This window comes from Alosa alosa, chromosome 16 (assembly GCF_017589495.1).
Source record: "Alosa alosa isolate M-15738 ecotype Scorff River chromosome 16, AALO_Geno_1.1, whole genome shotgun sequence".
NCBI lineage: Eukaryota > Metazoa > Chordata > Actinopteri > Clupeiformes > Clupeidae > Alosa > Alosa alosa.
This window is the reverse complement of record NC_063204.1, coordinates 3,206,674-3,223,630: the sequence shown is the minus strand read 5'-3', so window position 1 is coordinate 3,223,630 and position 16,957 is coordinate 3,206,674. Positions and strand designations below refer to the sequence as shown.

General features: G+C 47.2%; 1 protein-coding gene across 2 annotated transcripts in view; it reads left to right on the top strand.

Moving 5' to 3' along the window:
• cntnap2a (contactin associated protein 2a) overlaps positions 1-16,957 on the top strand; it is a 369,048-nt gene that overhangs the window by 255,961 nt on the left and 96,130 nt on the right. For both annotated transcript variants that reach the window (XM_048266216.1, XM_048266215.1), the window contains exons 14-15: positions 7,616-7,772; positions 10,168-10,295. In XM_048266216.1, coding sequence (XP_048122173.1) covers positions 7,616-7,772; positions 10,168-10,295 — 285 coding nt within the window. The remainder of the gene's footprint in view (positions 1-7,615; positions 7,773-10,167; positions 10,296-16,957) is intronic.

Genomic DNA, 16,957 nt, shown 5'->3' with positions numbered 1-16,957 from the left:
ATGGAACAGGGTTGTGGGGTGGAGTGGTGCAAGTGGTGAAGGAGTGGCAATAATGTGATCAGACCCCCCTCCCATACACACGCCCACACACACACAGGCTCAAAAAAAAGAAAGAGAATTCCGGATTGATGGATGACCTCATTTGTGTTTGGGCGTCTCTTCAGAGCGGAGTATTTCTCAAGGTTCGTTCCCACTCAGCATCCTCTGCAGTGCTGAAGGCTTCCCGGGGGAGGGACGCTATTTTTTAAAGCAGAGAGTGCAACACGCACAGAGGTGCGCTCCCCGAGCATAAAGGTGTAAATCACTACGCATCACTAATGCAATTCTGGGATCAGACCCTGCAGGGGATGAGGAGTCCCACCAACTGCATCATCTCCATAAACTCAAGCGCTGCTGCTGGCCTGTTCTACAACTTTCTGACAAAGAAATATTGTGCAGTATATGGACCACACATACTCTATAAATGCTATATATGGGCCACACATAATACTCTATAAATGCTATATATGGGCCACACATATACTCTTAATGCTATATATGGGCCACACATATATACTCTATAAATGCTATATATGGGCCACACATATACTCTTAATGCTATATATGGGCCACACATATATACTCTATAAATGCTATAGATGGGCCACATATACTCTATAAATGCTATATATGGGCCACACATATACTCTATAAATGCTATATATGGGCCATATATACTCTATAAATGCTATATATGGGCCACACATATACTCTATAAATGCTATATATGGGCCACCCATATACACATATACTCTATAAATGCTATATATGGGCCACACATATATACTCTATAAATGCTATATATGGGCCACACATATACTTTTAATGCTATATATGGGCCACACATATACTCTATAAATGCTATATATGGACCACATATACTCTAAAAATGATATGGACCACATATACTCTAAAAATGATATGGGCCACACATATACTCTATAAATGTTATATATGGGCCACATATACTCTATAAATGCTATATATGGGCCACATATACTCTATAAATGATATGGGCCACCCATATATACACATATACTCTATAAATGATATGGGCCACATATACTCTATAAATGCTATATATGGGCCACACATATACTCTATAAATGATATGGGCCACACATATACTCTATAAATGCTATATATGGGCCACATATACTCTATAAATGATATGGGCCACATATACTCTATAAATGCTATATATGGGCCACACATATATACTCTATAAATGCTATATATGGGCCACATATACTCTATAAATGCTATATATGGGCCACATATACTCTATAAATGCCATATATGGGCCACACATATATACTCTATAAATGTCATATATGGGCCACACATATACTCTATAAATGCTATATATGGGCCACACATATACTCTATAAATGCTATATATGGGCCACATATACTCTATAAATGATATGGGCCACATATACTCTATAAATGCTATATATGGGCCACATATACTCTATAAATGCCATATATGGGCCACACATATACTCTATAAATGCCATATATGGGCCACACATATACTCTATAAATGCTGCAAATGAAAAGCTGCTCCACTAACTGCTGTATATGATCTCAGGTAAGATGGCCCTTCACTTTCAATTTTTGTGTTGATTTTGCAGTTCCTCTCTCTAACATTTGAAATATATTTAAGCTGCTTGATTGAATAGCCTATTTTCAGTTTCAGTTTATGCTCATAGCTGTGCAGTTATTCATCTTTTTCATGATGTGAATTGTATGGTAACTTAGTGAAATTGGTACACAGTAAATTAACTGTAGCATCCAGATCAGACTCTTTGAGAGATAAACAACTGAACAAGTTCTCGTTTTCTTTGAAAGAGTTTGCCAATTTGGATTTTCATTTTTACAACTTGTATTCTTGACCTTGTTGCACATCCCCCCGACCTCTGGGTTTAAATTATGCATGCTGCACAAGCCTCTGGATTTGTCCAAAAGTTGTTTTAATGGTCACTGGGAATTCAGACAGCCTAATGAGATCAATGTTTTATTCGGTCATATTTGGCGAAGGGGAAAGGTAATGATTCTCTGTCTTTAGTAAAACCTGTCACTGAATGTCCAATTAGATACAGTATGTCCACGCCTGACCAAAGGAGAACGAGAGTGGATGGCCAGCTCGAACATCTCATGTGTAAATCATCCCAGATTAAATTCAGCTGATTCTGACCCAGCAGCCCGCACTGTGTTGCAGATCAATACAGATATTGTTAAGGGGAGCAGCTCTCAGGCAGGCTTGTATCTCAGTCCTTAGATACACCTTCTGAGCCCTTTGGGTGTGTGTGGGTGCGTATGTGTGTGCGCGTGCGTGCGTGTGTGTGTGTGTGTGGGTGGGTGTGTGTGTTAGTGTGTGGGTGTGGGTGGGTTTGTGTGTGTTAGTGTGGGTGTGGGTGTGCCAGCAAGGCATGTTTAATAAGTCCAGTGCTCATCCGTTTACAAGCATGGACGGTGGCTGCTTGAGCACCAAGACATAAATTGCCAGCCCCCCTAAGCCAGCAGAGTAATTCAAGGGGGGAGAGCTGGTGGCACACCCAGTCCTTTCTCCTATCTGGATGTAATTCTCCGGTGATCCATTCGAAGGACACCATCAGCATTTCAGACCGAGCCACACTCTCCATCGCTAAAGAAGAAAATGATAGGAATCAATATCACGCCACCGGACTTGAGCTTGGGTGGCGCACTGGACGCCTGTGAGGTGTAATTCGTAATATGCGGCTGATCTTGAAAGTTGGGAGACGAGTGGAGGAGGGAAGAGTGTGAAATGAGATGTCCAGCCGCCCGCCGTACAGATGATTAAATGAATTTCTTTCTTTTTTTTTTTTTTGATCAACCCTGTTGCTTCTCTCTCCTCTGGCGCCTGCCATCTTTCTGCTCCGGCTGGAGAGAAGCTCCCGGCTCCCCAATTTAGAGAGGCCTAATGAGCTTCCCTCCCCCTGACCCACCATCCCCCACCCCCTCCCCCCGCTGACCACTCCAGTGGTCCTCCCTGGAGAGTCCTTTAAGGGGATAGAGAAAGATAGAGGGAGAGACAGATGAGAGACATGCTGAGAGAGAGAGAGGGGAGGCTGGCAGAGAGAGAGAAAGATGAGAGAAACGCTGAGAGAGAGAGAGAGAAAGATGAGAGGAACGCTGAGAGAGAGAGAAAGAGAGTAAGAGGGGAGGCTGGCAGGGAGAGCGGGAGGAAGTGCCAATGCCTCGTTGAGCAGGAACATGAACACTCAGAGTGCCATTAGAACTTTCTAGAGTCTGACGCTCCTGGCTCAGAAAAGGCGTCTCCCGGTGATCGCCCCCGACAGGGAAATAAAGCTGTCAGTCAGGCCCTGCCATTGGGAGTCACAGGCACCCCATTTACCTGTGACAGCCTGACCCCCACCCCCCCCCCCATCATCCCTCTCTGTCTCCTTGTCTAATTCACACCTATGAGATGGCTGGATGCCACTAGCTGGGTTATTCGTCTGCTAAACTCCACCGGGAAGCTGAGACTGCAGGAAAAAAAGGCTTCAGGCTGAGATTGAGCGCCGCGCCTCTGGAGTAATAACAGGGATGCAAAACAGGAGAGGGACCTGGTTAATGTGCGCGGCTTTGGCAGACGTAATTCGAGACGTCTGGAGATGAGGTTTCACATCGTGCTGTTCAGTGTTGTTTTTTATGTTTGTCTCTCTCCCTCTGTTCCTGTGTCTGTGAGGGGAAAAAGGTGATATTTGCTCTGGGACTCGGTGACGCGGTGATGACTGAAGGCTGTGTAATGAAGAAAGGCGCAAAGCACCAGGCTCTTGAAGGTGGCGTTGTCACAACAGGCCTGTCAAACACCCGTCTCGTTCGCCACTGACAGGAATGTCTGTGTGATGCGTGTGAGGTTCCAGTGAGAGAGACAGACTCTTCTGCTCTGAAGGGGTGTCCCCACAGAGCCGCTATCTCTAGTCAGATCTTTCACACTTTTTTTAACTGGCACCAGTGAAATCTTTGATGTCGAAATTAAATCGGCGCTTAATCGGTTTGCTCTGAAGATGTGGCAGCGTAGTTTCCAGTCAGTGTGCTTCGCACCATAGAGCTCATCACTCCACCCACCGGCTCCCGCAAACACCCGATGCCTATCAAGCCCCTTAACCCAGCATTCCGTTGTTCCCACGTCAACCAGGGCGAGCTTTCCTCTTCTCTTCTTTTTGTCTCCTCCTCTCCTCTCCTCTCCCTCCGCTCCTCTCCTCTCCTCTCCCTCCTCTCCTCTCCTCTCCTCTCCTCCTCTCCTCTCCTCCTCTCCTCTCCTCTCCCTCCTCTCCTCCTCTCCTCCCCTCCTCTCCCTCCTCTCCTCTTTCTCCTCTCCTCTCCCTCCTCTCCTTTCCTCTCCTCTCCCTCCTCTCCTCTCCACTCCTCTCCCTCCTCTCCTCTCCTCTCCTCCTCTCCTCTCCCTCCTCTCCTCTCCCTCCTCTCCCCACTCTATTTACATTTCAATGCGGAGGGGTAGGAGGGAAAAGCACATTTGCTCAGAATCACCCCGTTTTCCATATAGATGACAAAGGGATGAACAGCACGACACCCCCAGCATCCCCAAAGGTGGCTTGCACTCCGTCAGTTACAATACAAAGAGAAGTGTGCCAACCCACACACACACACACACCAGCCCACTCCATCTGGCCAGCAAATGAGCTCAAGGCAGACGAGGCCGCAAGTGAACGGTGTGATTGATGACACATGGAGTGCACTGCAGTGGACACCGGGGGGGGGGGGGGTAGATAACGGCGACCGAAAGGCCAACCAGGCTGACCCCACCGTTTAATGAGACGAACCCCAGGAGCAGTACACAGGATGGGGGCACAACACAGCATCAACACCGCCTACACACACACACACATGCTTCATGGGGGGTAGCAGGAGGGGTGTGGGTGGATGAGTGGGGGGGCAGGAGGGGTGTGGGTGGATGAGTGCAACAGGAGTGCAGGGCTGGAAGTTTATTCAACCCCTCCCCACCACCAGCACCCTAACTGCCATTGCCTCACCCCCATCTCCCTCTCCACTCCTGACTGGTACCGTACTCGGCCATACGGGCGTGATGTATGGCTCTCCCCTTTCACTGCTGTGGGGAGAAATGTGCTGCCCTGGATACAAAGTCTCATCTGCTCAGATATGGCTCCAATATCTCTTAATATAAAGACTCATCTCTGCTCATATATCGGACTCCACCACACTGCTCGCCTTTTGGCTCACCGTTGCAACTGAGCGCAGAAACATGGCTGATGTTGGCAGAGTAGCAGTGAAGAATCTCACAGGGTTGTGCATGTGTGTGTATGTGTGTGTGTGTGTGTATCAGTATGTGTGATGTGTAAGTCTCTGTCTCTGTGTGTGTATGTGTGTGTGTGTTTGTGTGCGTGCGTGTGAGAGAGAGAGTATGTATGGTTTGTGTGTGTGCGTGCGTGTGAGAGAGAGTATGTATGGTTTGTGTGTGTGTGTGTGTGTGTGTGTGTGTGTGTGAGAGAGAGAGAGAGAGAGTATGTATGGTTTGTGTGTGTGTGTGTGTGTGTGTGTGAGTATGTGTGTGTGTGTGTGTGTGTGTGTGTGTGTGTGAGTGTGTGTGTGTGTAGTGGGGCGTTTCTGGCTTCTCGCCTGTGTGCCTGCAGTCCTAGTGCTCCCAGTGCTCATCTCTGCGAGCGGAAAGCTCTCCCAGGAGGGAAGCCCCATTAGACCTGCAGGTGTACCCTGCTAATTGACTTCCATAAAGATGGTGATTGTCTTCAGGCTGAGGAAGAATACTAGCTGCTTCCTCTTTATTTATTTCATTCATCGCTATCAAAACAAACACACACTCACACACATGCACACACACAGTACATACACACACAGACACACACACACACACATACACATACAGTACATACACACACACACATACACATACAGTACATACACACACGCACGTACACGCACACCCACACCACACACACACACACACACACACACACACACACACACACTCACATACACACACTCACACATAGATTATTATTATTATTATAACCTTTATTTAACCAGGTTAGTCTCATTGAGATATAAAATTTCTTTTTCAAGAGAGACCTGGCCAAGATAGCAGAACAAATAGTTACACATCACAATCACAAAACAAACACAAAAGAGGCAAGACAACTCAAGTGCATTCCAGATTAAATAAAAGTACCATTAATTAAAACATTTGCACTGGATTGACTCATGTTCTATGGCTTTAACAACACCTTTAAAATCATTTAAGGAAATTAAACACTGTAGTTTGAGTGTTTTCTGTAGTTCATACACGCACTCACACACACACACACACACTGGTGCTCTCCTCCTGCCTCTGCATTCATGGATGTGCCCCGTGTGTGTGAGAGCTGTGAGGCAGGTGCCCATCTGCTCTGTGGCCAGCCACAACAGGCTGAATAAGCTGCACATAATCTGTTTGGGAGGAGACAGACTTGCTGAGCGAGACGACTCAAAGGGGGGGAGATGCGTGAGGCTCCGTCAGCCGGTACTCACCGAGCCAAACTCGGCCCGGGCACCACCGTGTAGCCATCTGACCAGAACAGCCGTCCAGTCTTTCAAGGAAAATCAGAAACTTCTGAAGGGCTACAGTTGGCATCCGCCCTGACAACATGCAGGGAAAGTAAAATCAATGTGTGCAAATATGTACGTGTTCAAGGGGAAACAATTTTGACCTTGGTCTCAGATTACAGCTTCTTGAAATGGCTTAAAAGTGAATTACCAGTATGAGCAAATTGCTCTCTAGTATGTAATGAAGGTTGTCATCCATCTTGTCAACAGGTGGGTAATATATGAGTCATCGTGCACAGGCTTAGGGTAATGATCAAACACGAGTGGCACTCTGTTTATTTTATTTTTTTTGATGGCAATTCAAATGACCTTTAGTAAATTACCAGCTAGGGTAAACAAATCAAGCTATGTTTTTGATCACATGCTGTACTGGGTTTGTTTTGAAGAATAGGAATTGGTCTATTTTAACGAATAAGGGCTGCCAACAGCATTGGAGTGATTTCACACAGCTCTCTTTGCCAAGAGCCTTCAGATGATTGTGATCGGCAGGAAAACAATAATACATCACATATGAAGCAGCATGACCTCCGCGGAGAAGTCAGACATTCTGAACAGAGGTGGAGAAAATATATTGCTCCTGGTGAAAATTGTTTTTATTTCACTCTTATACGCTCCTGAATAATTTTCAGGAAATGTCAAGGGTTGCAGGTGTGCTCAGAAATAACAAGGTTGCTGCCTTGCTCATTTTGGAGTTCCTTGTTACTGCGAGGTGCTTTCCAACTCTATTTCTGAACGGATTTGTTGTTTCCCTTTAAGCACTGGCAACCAATCTGTATCTTAAGCTTATCACCTCCTCTCTTCTCCTCTCAATCTCTCTTTCCTACTCTCTCTCCCTCTCTCTCACTCTCTTTCTCTCTCTCCCTCTCTCTCTCTCTGACAGTGCTTTGATCAGTGTGCCCGGGTGCTAATCTCTCTAATGGAGCCTTGCGTGTGTTTGTGCGTGCGTGTGTGTGCCGTGTGTTTGCAGAGGGGATCCCGTACACATGGTGGGTCGGCCGGGCCAATGAGAAGCACTTTTACTGGGGTGGGTCCAGCCCTGGCATCCAGAAGTGTGCCTGCGGGATCGAGCGCAACTGCACTGACCCCAAGTACTACTGCAACTGCGACGCCGACCAGAAGCAGTGGTAAGTTCACTTAGCTCCCCTCCCTGCCTCTCTCTTTCTCTCTCTCTCTCCATCTCCCCCTCTCTCTCTCTCTCCATCTCCCCCTCTCTCCATCTCTCTCTCTCCATCTCCCTCTCTCTCTCTCTCTCCCTCTCTCTCACGTTCTTTCTTTCTCTCCTGCTCAACCTACCTCTTCTTTTTCCCACATCATCACTTGCAGTTGTTTTTTCCCTCCTGAGCTGTGTGCCGGTGAGTGCTTGTCAGATGGACGCTGTGCCGTGTCATCACTCTGAGTGGGAGCTGGACACATGGCGTTTTTGTTTTGGAGCGAACCTGACCTTCTCCCGCCAAACAGCCAGCTGTGTGGTGCCCACATAGTGACTTATACCTCCACACTCCTCTCCCTCCCTCTCTCTCCCTCTCTCTCTCTCTCTCTCTCTCTCTCCCCTCTCTCTCCCTCCCTCTCTCTCTCTCTCTCCCTCTCTCTGTCTCTCTTTCTCTATCTCTCTTTGTTGTCCTGCCATCATTAAACAGCTGTCACCAGACAGCAACAGGCAGTGAAAGCTGCTAGGTTGGGTCCTGTGATGAAAGGTGGAGTGAATGAGAGTGTGAGTGTAGCACAGTGGCCACACACACACACTTACACACACACACTGTTCACACACAGAGAGCTTTGACAGGCTCATTGCACCTGGGCCTGGGTCAGCCTGCTGTGGCGTTTGTTATGAAACACAAACTCCCCTCGGGACAAATTGCCAGAAAAGAGTCAAGGGCGTCCGTCAAACACGCACACACACACTCACACACGTCAAACGCCACTCGAGGAAAATTGTGTGCGATGTTCACCGTGTGTGTTGTCAAGTGACATAACCGCGGGGAGTGACGTGAGAGGGCCATCACACATGTAGGCCTCAGCCATAATAGCCAATGACATAGAGGAGACAGGGGGTGGTGCGCGTGTGTGTGTGTGTGTGTGTTTGTGGGGGGGGTTCACTGGGAGTTAGAGGGAATTGAAGGAGGGGTTGTGTGTGTGTGTGTGGGGGTCTTCTACAATATAATGCTCACCGTTTATCTATAATGATCATGGTAGCCCCACTGAGAGTCCGCTCCCAACAGGCTGCGTATCAGAGCAGAGATTAATGAACGCTTGCCAGCGGTCGTCACTCCGCAGGGAGCAAAGTGGATGTGTCCATCTCACCGCTATCTATGCCCCCTGCTGGCCCGATGCTAGTGCATGTATTCATACTGTAATGTCAGGTTAGCACACACACACACACACACGCACAAACAATTAAGTTCCTAAAGCACTTACCTCTCTCACACAGGACTCTCAGTCAGCAGAACGCCACAGCGCTACTATACTGTTGTGTAGGTGTGAAGGCCACAGCGTTACTATACTGCTGTGTAGGTGTGAAGGCCACAGGGCTACTATACTGTAGTGTAGGTGTGAAGTCACCATATGCAATCCATGATTTGCTCACTGATAGTGCTCTACCACAGATAACCTGTGTGTCCACAGACTTGTATGGTGGAGGTTTCTCTTTGGGGCTGTAGTACTGAAGGTCACAGTGTTATTGAACTCTTCCTCATCTGTCTGAAGATGTCTAGACTGGAGGCTTAAAGGTCGTGGTATTGGGGGAAATTAGGAAGCTAGGTAACCGTCTGGAATTGTCATGCATGCTATAACACCCTGGCATCGTTCTGTTTGTGTGTGTGTGTGTGTGTGTGTGTGTGTGTGTGTGTGTGTGTGTGTGCGTGCGTGCGTGCGTGCGTGCGTGTGTTTGCGTGCGTGCGTGTGTTTGCGTGTGTGTGTTTGTGTGTGTGTGTGTGTGTGCGTGCGTGCGTGTGTCGGATTGACACAGATGGACAGCAGCTAATTGTGACACATCACGTGCTTGTCATGATCATCTCTGGCATCCAAATGCCAAGTTTTTCAGCATTAACATGTCACAGCATGGAACTCCTGTCTGAAGCCTGTGAACGATGTTTTGCCGTTTTGCCAGGAATAATTGTTTTCATTCCATTGTCTCATTGCAACGATGATGGATGTTCTCATTAAAATAATGCACACACAACGCGTTGCTGCCTGACTTTGTAATAAGGGTTTATATTAATGTTTGTTCACTTCTGAAAATGTTGTACGTGATGGATATTTACAGTCATTACAGGGAGTGCTATCATTAAGCAGGCAGCTATTATTACGGGCCTGTTTGCGTCTTCCTTCCTTTTTACTTTTTCATTTTCCCATTATGCATTTCTGCCAGGCAAAGTTCCTGTGGAACTCCGCTCAGACTGTGATAAGAGGTGGAGATGACAGTGAAAAAGCACCACGAGAAGAAATAGAGAGAGTCACGTCGGGCCGAGTTAACGCCTCATTTCAGTCGGGTCATTGATAACATATTATCTTCTTTCGTAGGCGCGAGGACTCTGGACTTCTGGCTTATAAAGACCACTTACCTGTCAACCAAGTAGCGGTCGGGGACACAAATCGACCCAGTTCCGAGGCTAAACTGACGGTGGGGCCTCTACGTTGCCAAGGAGACCGTGAGTTCACATCTGTTTTATTATGACATGGCTTTGTTTTCTTCAGACCAAGGTTAGCAGACTTGAATTAGACACTGCTGCACTGGCTCATCATTATGCTGTGTATAGGACAACATCTGCCTGCAGCAAGCTCGCTCACACCATACCCCAACATGCGTCAACACCTGAGGAGTCCCACTTTTGTCTTAATGAAACCTAGAATTTAACACTTCACAACGATTCAACAAATACATCATAGGAATGAAACATGATGCTAGCCTAGAAATCTAGACGCACCCTAGCGGCAGCAAATTACATTTGCTTCCAGGGCTAGTCTAGCAACTCTCCGTTGTCTTGTGAGCTCAAAAAATTAAACTTCTGTCAGGCCAATCAAATCGTGTATAGAGTCGTTATGCGGGCTTAACATAATGATTGATGGCAGAGTTGCAACAGTTTGGCTTGAATTCCCTGCTACTTGAAAACAAAGAAGATGGATGTTGCTGTTGGCCAACAGTGTGACACGAGTTAAGCTTGTTTTAAGTTGGCAAAAGTTTGAACTAGCCAACTAGCTCCGCTGGTGGGAAAGCGCATAAGACTCAGCGCTGTCCTATTTCGTGTAGAGGGAATTTGAAAGACAACCGATTATCCCGCCCCTCGGACTGAGCACTGCGAACGGTGAGTGCCCAGACCCTGCATTTTAATGTGGGTCTGGCTCGTCAGGCTAACATGATGCACCATTTACTCTGAAATAGTCAGATTCAACAAGTTTGTTAAGATGATTTAAGCCAAGGTGACCCCCATGCGTCAGTGCTGTCGTCGTCATGGCGTCCTCTTCCAAAAGCAGCAGCTGCTGCAGCAGGCGAGCTGAGCTAGAGGAGCTCTGCGCCTGGTGCTGTGTGGTGCCAGGGGAACTCCCAGACAGGAGCCGTGAGTCCCCGAATTCTCCTGCTATTTCCATCCATGCTGCTCTGCCTCCATAATCACAGAAAGCACTCGATCTCTTGGCAATGCAGCGAGAGAAACACAGCAACCCAAACCCAAAGCAGACATGATTTTATTCCACCAGACATTTCTTATCCCTGCCTCTAATCCTTTTCTCCGTTGGAAATAAGTTGGGTCCGAAGATATACTGTTTTCCTGCATCTGAAACACTTCAACACTCAACTCCTCTCAGCCTGTGTCATCGCAATCAAGTGTATTTGATTAAATACAAAATGATTTTTGTTTACTTAGTTAAGCGTTTTCCAATGCAGTGCACATTGAACAATAAGATACTAGACTACACACTACATTTCCTATTTGTTCCAGACGCTCAAGGGTACTTCTAGCAGTATATATTGTCAGCAGTGTGTGTGCTGCCTGCATGTCTAACTGATGACCTTGGAAACACTGTGACTGTAACCCTGTGTAGTCTCTCTCTCCTACGCTACACTCTGTGTGGTCTCTCTCCTGCGCTACACTCTGTGTGTAGTCTCTCTCCTGCGCTACACTCTGTGTAGTCTCTCTCTCCTACTCTACACTCTGTGTGTAGTCTCTCTCTCCTGCGCTACACTCTGTGTGGTCTCTCTCCTACGCTACACTCTGTGTGTAGTAGTCTCTCTCCTACGCTACACTCTATGTGGTCTCTCCCCTACACTACACTCACTCAATGGACCTTTGCAAAGCAGTGTATCCCAAATAGTTTAACGACTGAATTGTACTCTGCACTGAACTCTGCAGAGTGGTGCATCAGAACAGTTCAACTACCAAACAGCTCTCTGCATGAGCTGCTGTCCAGCACATCTAACCAACACGCACTGGACCGGAACCCAGACCCAAGGACAGGCACTGCACACACACACACACACACACACACACACACACTCTCTCACACACTCTCTCACACACACACACACACACACACACACACACACACACACACACACACACACACACCAAACCCCACATCCAACCACACACTGCACACACACCACACCCCACTCTACATTGCACACACACACACACACACACACATGCACACCCAGTCCCCCCAGCATCATCTGTGGGTGAGGCGATGGGTTTCTCCATGCCTCATTATCTCCATTAATTGCACTGTGCTTACTGCTTACATCGGCTGCCGCCGGCTCATTACAGTCACCTGTTTAGTGGGGGACGCCAGCCGTGCTGCTCACACAGATCCACTGCACCTGTGGCAGCAGCCGAGAGCAGTGGAGAGAGGAGAGAGGAGAAGAGAGGAGAGGAGGCAAAAGGAGAAGAGAGGAGAGGAGGAGAGAGGAGAGGAGGAGAGAGGAGTGGAGGAGAGAGGAGAGGAGAGAGGAGAGGAGGAGAGGAGAGAGGAGAGGAGGAGAGAGGAGAGGAGAAGAGAGGAGAGAGGAGAGGAGGCAAGAGGAGAGGAGGAGAGAGGAGAAGAGAGTAGTGGAGAGAGGAGAGGAGGCGAGAGGAGATGAGAGGAGGAGAGAGGAGGCGAGAGGAGAAGAGAGAAGTGTAGAGAGGAGAGAGGACAACAGAGGAGGCGAGAGAAGACAAGAGAGGAGAGATGACGAGAGAGAAAAGGAGAAGAGGAGAGATGAGAGGAGGTGAGAGGAGAAGAGAGTAGTGGAGAGAGGACAAGAGATGAGAGGAGAAGAGAGGAGAGATGACAAGAGAGAAGAGGAGAGGAGGAGAAGAGGAGAGAGGAGAGGAGGTGAGAGGAGAAGAGAGTAGTGGAGAGAGGACGAGAGATGAGAGGAGAAGAGAGGAGAGAGAGGAGAGGACAGGAGGGGAGAGGAGAAGAGAGGAGAGGGGAGGAGAGTGAGGGAGAGGATAAGAGAGGAGAGGGGAGGAGAGTGAGGGAGAGGAGAAGAGAGGAGAGGCATGGCATGGTATGGTGTGGCGTGGAGCAGCTCACTCCAGCCCGCGTGCCGTCAGGTGCCTAATGGGAGTGAGAGCCAGGAACCGGGGGCTGGTACGGATTGGTAATCGATGTGCATGAGGGGGTCTGTGATGGTCAGTCTACAACACAGGAACACACACACACACATGTGCAAGTGGAGCAGAGTTGCAAATCACCACACACTGGGCAAACGTGCAAACCACCACACACTGCAAACGTGGAAACCACCACACACTTTGAGCGTTGCTGTTCTTGGTTATTCATCTGACTTGTTTATTTATGAACCAGAGACTTGAAGCAAGCAGTTTGGTAATGGCTGATTAACTCAAGAGAAGAAACAAAACAAGTCTATGAGTCCATTCTCAATTAAAAATACGGAGCAAGCTGTGTGTGTGTGTGTGTGTGTGTGTGAGTGAGTGTAAGTGTGAGTGTGTGTGTGTGTGTGTGTGGGCCTTATGACTCCTCAGGATGAGAAATACTAATGCTCTGAGTATAAGCAGCATCCCCAGAGGGATGGCGTCCCTTGGCCCCAGTGCAACCCCTCTGCATAATGTGTGGGACCTCAGGCTGTGGGTTCCCAAGCAGAACCGCAAGTGCCTCTCCGCACGAGCCCAGCAAAGTGTTAAGGACTCGTTCATTATTTACGCCAAGAACTCCAAATGAGTTCATTAACAGCCAAATGCAGGGTTACATTGCAGAAGGTTTATCAAAGCGCTAATATGGAACAAAACAAGAGGGAGCCATTGTGCCCGCCTTATTGTGCCATTAATCAATACCTCTCAGGGCGTCTGTGGTGCCCGGCCAGTTGCTTACGGCCGCCTGATTTGGAAATTCAGCCCATAAAGTGTTGCTGCGAGTCCCAGCCAGGGGTGGGGTTGATGCCATGACTGCCCACAGTGCCCAGAGATGCCACGACTGCCTAGAGATGCCATGACTGCCCACAGTGCCCAGAAATGCCACGCATGCCCACAGTGCCCAGAGATGCCATGACTGCCCAAAGATGCCACAACTGCCCACAGTGCCCAGAGATGCCACACAGTGTGCCTAAGGTGGCTGACCTCTAGACTATGGTATGTTTTAGATTCCAAACACGCAGATGGTACTCTTTTGTTTTAGGCCCCAGTTCATGTTCACCAAGTGTGATGTGTGATGATTCCGATTTGGTGTATGTTTGCCGGTTGTGTTCCTAAAAACCTGCTTGAAATTTGTATTGTTACATAGATTGACAGTTGGCGTGTCACCAGGGGCGCCTTAATACCACCTGAGGCCCCTGGGCTATATGTTTTTAAGCCCCCCCCCCAAACCGCAAATACTAATTATGATACCCAGGCCGCACTCTGACCCGACGTGCGCTTTTGGTTGATATAGCCTAACATGCAGTGTAGCCTATCATTATTGAGCCTATGTAAAACATTTACATAAACAGGAACAGAAAGCCCTTAAAGGAGAATTCCGGTGTGATATTGACCTAAAGTGTGTTGAAACATCTGGAAATGCATGGATTCCAGTTGCTGCTACTGGAAGAAACTGGAATCAATGCATTTCCACTGAATGATTTTTGGAATCTGATACCTTATCATACCTGTTCATTCTTACTCGTTGCTCGACTTATCGTGACTAAATTCATGATGGCTGCAAACGCTAAACTTTGTGATGATACTGTCTGCATAAATCGTCTTGTAAGTGAAGTACCAGTGCTTTTTCAAAGTTCTCAATGTCTCGTTTTAAATGTCAGGGCCCTCGGAAGTCTACCAATGAAGTGTGGAGATACATTGAGCCTCGTAAATGGTGTAAAAAAGTGATTTATTTGCATGGCTAGCCCGATGCCGAAGCACTACCATTGAAAAAGCTGTTGGTAGCATCGGCTAACTAACGCCAGATTTTGGAGTGCAGGGGACAAGCTGAGATGGGCTATGAGACATACGTTCACACTCGGTATCATGTTTCAACACACTTTAGGTCAATATCACACCGGAATTCTCCTTTAATCACGTCAGCCTACCCATGACATCGCTAAATCAAAAAGGTTAGCCTACTGCACGAAAACAACAGCGTTGAACTTTTACAACACTATAGGCTAAGTTAAAAGATGGGTTACACATATGGACGTTTTAAGCTTTTCAAAAGTGCATGTGTTTGTTGTGTCGGGGGGTTCCCCAGGAGGTTTTTTGAAATTCTGTCTACTTAACACACCATTCTAACACAGATTGGGAGGGACAGAAATACTTTTAGCCTACAGAACAAGCAGCTGGCTCATGTGACGTGAACATTGGCTACCTTATGCATTATCACTACACTTCCCAACATGGAGACATATCTTACGTTAACAATCAGAAAACATAACATAGGATATTATTTGTGCGAATATGGGTTAGCACAAACTTAGCTTTTGGTGAACGGAGATGCAGATCACTAATTCATTTCTTTGCGCAACAGCCCATGTTCTGCATTCACTCCAGTGAGACAAGTGAAATAGGCCTACATGTTTTTAAAGCCGTTTCATTGCCAGGCTTTTTGCTACGATATTTACCTGCTATGCCTTCTGTTTTCATGGACAGTTACAGGAATCCACGTCATTCGTTTATCGTTGCTTCAATCCAACCCACGTTATCTCCAGAGTCTGTAAATTTGTCAGTCAGTTTCAGCCTCTCCTGTAGCTCCTCTACTTTGGGATTTATTAAGTTTTGTTACATTTTGTTACACTTCAGAAGAGAAGACAAAGGGGGCCTCTGCATCGATGTCATTGTAGAGCAGTGCAATGTGCTCAATTATGTAGGCTAGCTCCAGAGTAGGCTAATGACTGACGCCGCGAATACGGACACGGCCGTTTATTATTATTGATTTATTATTATTATTAGGAGGCCCCTCATTGGTCGAGGCCCCTGGGCTTCAGCCCAGGTAAGCCCCTGCATTAAGGCGCCAGTGCACCGTGTCACCATTTATGCTAAGGAGTGCACTGACAGACTTGTATTTTTCCCAGTGGGGGCTCTGTTGAAGCAGCAGAGTGAGCTTGGACCACCCCACCATCTTACCACTGGCTCCTTCATAGCAATCCATTAGAAATAGTCAACAGCTATTGATGTAAACACTGTTTACATCAGCCCACGTCTGTGCGTTATTCAGTTACTTCAGGTGATGAAAATATGTGATGGAACACTCTGTGGCGTGTTTTGTAAGTGAGTGCTTATGTCATTTCTAAACACTTCTGCCCGTTTGGATAGAGATGTGTTTGTCTATGAAAAAGCCAACTTGAAACTATGGGCTCTATCGTGCGTCCCAGTGCAATTTACTTTGTATACTCGCGATTTTGTCTTTCCTATTTTGCAGTCAGCGCATATTGGAATTTTCCCTCCACAGGTACGTGCCTGTAAATTAGGGAATTCGATTGCGCCCACCGGGGCGGTTCAGCGAAAAGACGGGGCGTGTTCCGGCGCAAACGTTCACTGTTGATATTTTGCAGTTTCAGAAAACAATTCCGCCACAGACCAGGAACTCCCTGGTCTAAAGTCTGTAGCGCAAATGCAGATGCTATTTTAAGGGCGCATGCATGACCACAGGTCTGCATGAATGAATGCATTGCACACCAATCTACAGACACACCCGTGCACAGACGGAAACATTCAAAGCCTTGATAATATTTGTCCATTTCCCGGTTTTGTTCGTGCATTGGTGACCTAAAAATTTAGTAGCCTATATAGTACAACATCTACATGCAATATCTTTACAACAACGCCTAATTATAAGCTATTAATTTGGACAACTTTATACAGCCCTATAAAGGCTAAAGTTACCTTTAGTTTTGTTCCAATTT